Below are 4701 nucleotides of genomic sequence, written 5' to 3'. Positions count from 1 at the left end.
AGGGGAAAAAAGAGTAACTAAGTAATATTAAAGGTTCCTTTTGTTGTAGAATTTTTAAATTTCCTTCTTTATCACATAATATTAATGTGAAAATCTAAATCACAAATGCCTTTATTCAAAACTGAGATATAATTGTCACAAATCTGGGATTTGACTTTATGTTCAATCTTTTAAGTGCAAAAATTAGGATATATCACCTTTAACTTGTCACTGAATTTCCATTTCCATTTTTTTTTTAGATTTCATTAAAATTAACCAAGGCATAGTTAGAATCAACAAACAGTTTCTATACAACTAAAAATTCAAAGTATCTCTGTTCAATGAAAATTGACTACATGAATGTTATAACAGATTTAGTGAATAATAAATAAATGAATAAAGAACAAAAAAGTCGGAGAATCTTTCTCAAGCGTCAAAATTGGTCATGACTCATAATTTTCTATATCAACAGAGCAGCCCCCCTTTAAGCTAAATTAAACATAGTCCTTAGTTGAGAGTATCTCGTCCTCATTAAACATGACGTCATACGAGACTACTGTTATAATTTTACTTTTTGAATTCATAGTATGGCAATTTTCGGCTATTTTTCAAATTTCACATTTTGTCACATAGAGGACAAACCTGAAAAAGAAAGACATGTCCTCCAAAAATCAGACATCTTATTACATAGGAAAACTATAGATGCATCTACCTGGTAGTACACAGTAGAGTAACAATCGGAACATAATACAGAAATCAATACCAAGATAGAAACTGCTATTAAGATTAGCAGGTATATGCATTTAAATTAGTATATTAAAACATTTTGTATTCTAAACTTTTTTCAAGAACAATTTGGACCTTGAAAACCAAAGTTTAATTACAGCCTAAGAAATGAGATACTAGCAGTATTTTCCTTATCTATAGTTTTCTATGTCAAGTTTCACCAGGTCAACAGATTTCCTCTAAAATTTTCATTGACATTTGCTATTATTCATAGCAACTAATATAATGTATAAATTTTTAAGGTTTCAATACAAACCATAGCTCTCAACATCCATAATTTTGGGCTCATCAGTCTTCAAATAATCATCGTTTGTATCCCAATTTTGTACTTCGATGTGTCCTTTATCTTGAAGCTGTATCATCATTTGTACAAAATCATTTCTTTGAATATTGTTCTTCCGTCTATAACTGAAAGTATTTTTTATAATATCTGTAAAATATTGAATTACTTCTTTATTGCTCATAGAAAGTCCGAATTTCTTTGCAAGCCAAGGAAATGACATTGAAATCCACATCTTAATAAATCCCAAAATACCAAAACTAAAAACCTTTTTTCCCATTTTACGAAATTCTGAATCTGGATTTTCAAGTACATTTGGTTCAATACCGAACACTGTAGATCTGAAATCAAAGAAAATACCAATTAAATTATGTGGCATAGTTCTAATCATTCTATTGTTAAAAAATTGTCTTCTTATTCCTATTAATAATTTACTTAAAATGAAATAAGTAAAACTAATACTAATAAAACTAAAGAAGAAAAAATAGGCATTGATGACCAAAAGGTTTTAAGCCTATAGACAACAACAAACAAAAAAAAAGGAAAACAAAAGATGGTATTATTCAAATTATTAACATGATATAAATAGCCTTTGTATTAAGATAAATTCTTTAAACACTCGTTTAGTAAATTTTGAAAAAAAACAAATAAAATAAAGTGTTTAGAGTGATCCAAACTTCAAGTGGTAATGATAGAAACAACTAAATTTGGGTTTGATAAAACACAAAGGGAGAATAAATGTAAATATAATATAAATATTTACTATATTATAATACAAAGTATGGTATAACTAAAAATGGTGAAATTATAAAGAAAGTAGACAAGTGGTGTGTAAAAATTAAAAATGGGTATGAATAAAATACCAAAGAATAAAGCTGATTTGTAGTATTTCATGGACAGTTTTTATTTTTTGGGATTTGATAAGTGTTCTTTTTTATTTTTATTTCTTCTTCTTCTTTTTATTCCACCCATATGACTTTCAGCAAGGGAGTGCTTTCAACCATCGGTTCCATACATTCCTATACCTGGCAAGGTTCCTCATTTCTTCTAAAGTCCTCTCTGCCTTCCAATTCCTTCCATATGGCTGGTGTATGAGGTTCTGGTTCATCCCCTCGGTCTTCTCACCACTTGCCTCACCTCCGGTGTTTTGGATCTCTTTGGTAGTCAATCCAGTAGACATGTCAATACCACCTCAGCTGCCTCCTCTCCAGAGTTTCCAGCACTGGGCTTATCTTTAGCTCCTTCCTGATCCTGTCATTTCGGACACAGTCCCTCCGCGTTTTCCCCATAATTGTTCTGAGACACTTCATCTCTGTTGCAGTAACATGGCTTTGTAATCTCTCATTCAGGATCCAGTTCTCTGCTCCATAAAGAAGTATTGGTAAGAAGACAGACTTGAACAGGTGTAGCTGCACATCCTGCCCCACCTCTTTTTTTCCAATAGCAGTATTGCCTATCATATAGTAGACAGAATTAGCTTTCGATATTCTGCTTGAGACTTCCAAATCTACTTTTCCAGACATATTGATTATTGTGTCCAGATAGGTATAGTCTGTCACCACCTCCATCACCTCTTCATTACAGACAATCCTGATATCCTCTCAAGTTCTGCCAACTTTAAGTATTTTGCTTTTTAGGGGATTAATGGTCATTCCCTTCCTCTTCAATTCTTCATTCCATTCCATTACTGCCTGCTGAAGCTGCTCAGGGGAATCTGCAATATGAAAAATGTCGTCCGAAAATAGGGGGAACTGTACTACGACAGGAAAGTTTCATTGGCCCATGTAAATCTTTTACACATGGGGGCGATCTCATCCATATACACAACAAAGAGAAGGGGCTTAGAGAATCACCCTGTTTTATTACTTTTCCAAGACTAAATACTCCTGTCTCCCTTCCATTCAGGCGTACAACACCTTTTGGCTCTTGATAAGTCAATTTTAATGCCTTTGAAAGCTTTATTGGAATGTTTTTCGCCTTTTTAGAGTCCTATATCTCATTTCGGGGAACCAAGTCAAATGCTGCCTTCAGGTCTAAGAATGCAAGATAAATATTTCGACCTCAGTCCCAGAATCTCTTTCACATGTCTTAAGGCAAAGATGAGATCGCCTTTTGGGCCTAGACGTCAGGTTCCATCAGTGGTCTTAATCGGCTCTCTAAATTGGAGGTATATAGCTTATAGAGCATGGGACAGGCAGATGAGTCTGTAATTGAAACAGTCATTTTGGCTTCCTTTCTTATGTATTGGTATTATAACATTGATCTCCCAATCCTGAGGAATTCTTTCATCATCACCAACTCTTTAGAAAAAGTTTTGAAGAGCTCCTACTAACTCTGGTCCACCATATTTAATAAATTCTGGGACTATGTTGTCTTGGCATGCTGCTTTTCCAGTCTTCATTTTCGCAATAGCCTTCTCAACCTCCTCTTCTTCAATTGAATTGTTTCCTTGGTCCCCCGAAAGAATTCTTCTGCCATCGAGAACATCATTTGCTTCCTGATTGGCATCAAACTGTCTTGAGTAGTACCTACACCACATCTCCAGTACTTCTTTTTCCTCCAACACTAGCTCCCTCTCATTCTTTATATTCCTTACTGGTTTCGCCTTTCTGCCCCTTAGAGCCTTGATTCTTCACCAGAAGAGCTTGGTATTCTCTCTATGATCAGCATCAAGGGACCGACCAAACTCTTCCCAATCTTTACTCTTTGTTTCTCTTAAAGCCACTTTTACGTTGTTTTGTGCAATTTTGTATTGTTCATAATTCCTTTGACTTCTTTCCATTCAGAACATTTTCCACATGATCTTCTTTTCCTTTACAACAGCTCTAAGTTCTATTTTCATTTATATAAGTATTATTTTTGTTTTGTATGAATGGATATAAAATTAAATAATTAACCAGAATGTCAATAAATATTAAATAATAATAAGACAATTGTGTGTTTCATTTTAATCTCTACTTCCACTATATCATCGTCCTCATAATCACTGGATCTTCCTCTTTCATAACTCAATAATAGAAATATTCTTGCAATACCATAAGTTAATTTTAAACCAAAAATATAATTAAATTGTAATTAACTATAAATATAAACTTAAAGTTGAAACAATTAAAGTAGTTTTTTAATAAAAGTGATAATGTAATTAAAGATAGGAGACAGTTGAAAATTAAAACTATAATATATAGGAAGATGGTCAGGGTTGCGGTCAAAGGAGAAACAATAATAGTTTACAACTATTTATTTTCCGACGTTTCGCCCCACTTTGCAGGGCTAAAAAGATTTAAAAAAGATACAAAATGATATAAAATACAAAGATAAGATACAATGATAAGAATAAAAATAAGTAACAATGGCAAGAGTAAAAGTTTTTTATAAAAATACGTAAAATATACAGTTAAAAAATACAGGAGATGTACATAAAACAAAAAACAATACAGGGAAGGAAAAAAAAAGGTAATAGAGATTAAATAAACGTCATGAAATAATAATTATAAATAAATAAGTGATAATAAAGATATAAAATGATAATAAGGTAATAGTAGGTTGTCCTGACTTGTTCTTTGCTCATTTATTATCATTTTATATCTTTATTATTACTTATTTATTTATAATTATTATTTCATGATGTTTATTTAATCTCTGTTTTTTTTTCCTTC

The 4701-nt window shown here is 32.0% G+C and overlaps 1 protein-coding gene across 1 annotated transcript in view; it reads right to left on the bottom strand.

Moving 5' to 3' along the window:
* The window catches only part of LOC106691431 (probable cytochrome P450 6a23), a gene marked incomplete at its 5' end in the record, with an annotated part of 11858 nt that overhangs the window by 6424 nt on the left and 733 nt on the right, over window positions 1-4701 (bottom strand). The window contains 1 exon segment of the mRNA XM_067047216.1: window positions 1022-1386. Within this exon segment, the coding sequence (XP_066903317.1) occupies window positions 1022-1386 (365 nt within the window).

The sequence above is a fragment of the Halyomorpha halys genome, unplaced genomic scaffold (assembly GCF_000696795.3).
Source record: "Halyomorpha halys isolate HHAL.00 unplaced genomic scaffold, Hhal_1.1 Scaffold2346.1, whole genome shotgun sequence".
In the NCBI taxonomy this organism is placed as follows: Eukaryota; Metazoa; Arthropoda; class Insecta; order Hemiptera; family Pentatomidae; genus Halyomorpha; species Halyomorpha halys.
This window is presented reverse-complemented; position numbering and strand designations above follow the sequence as displayed.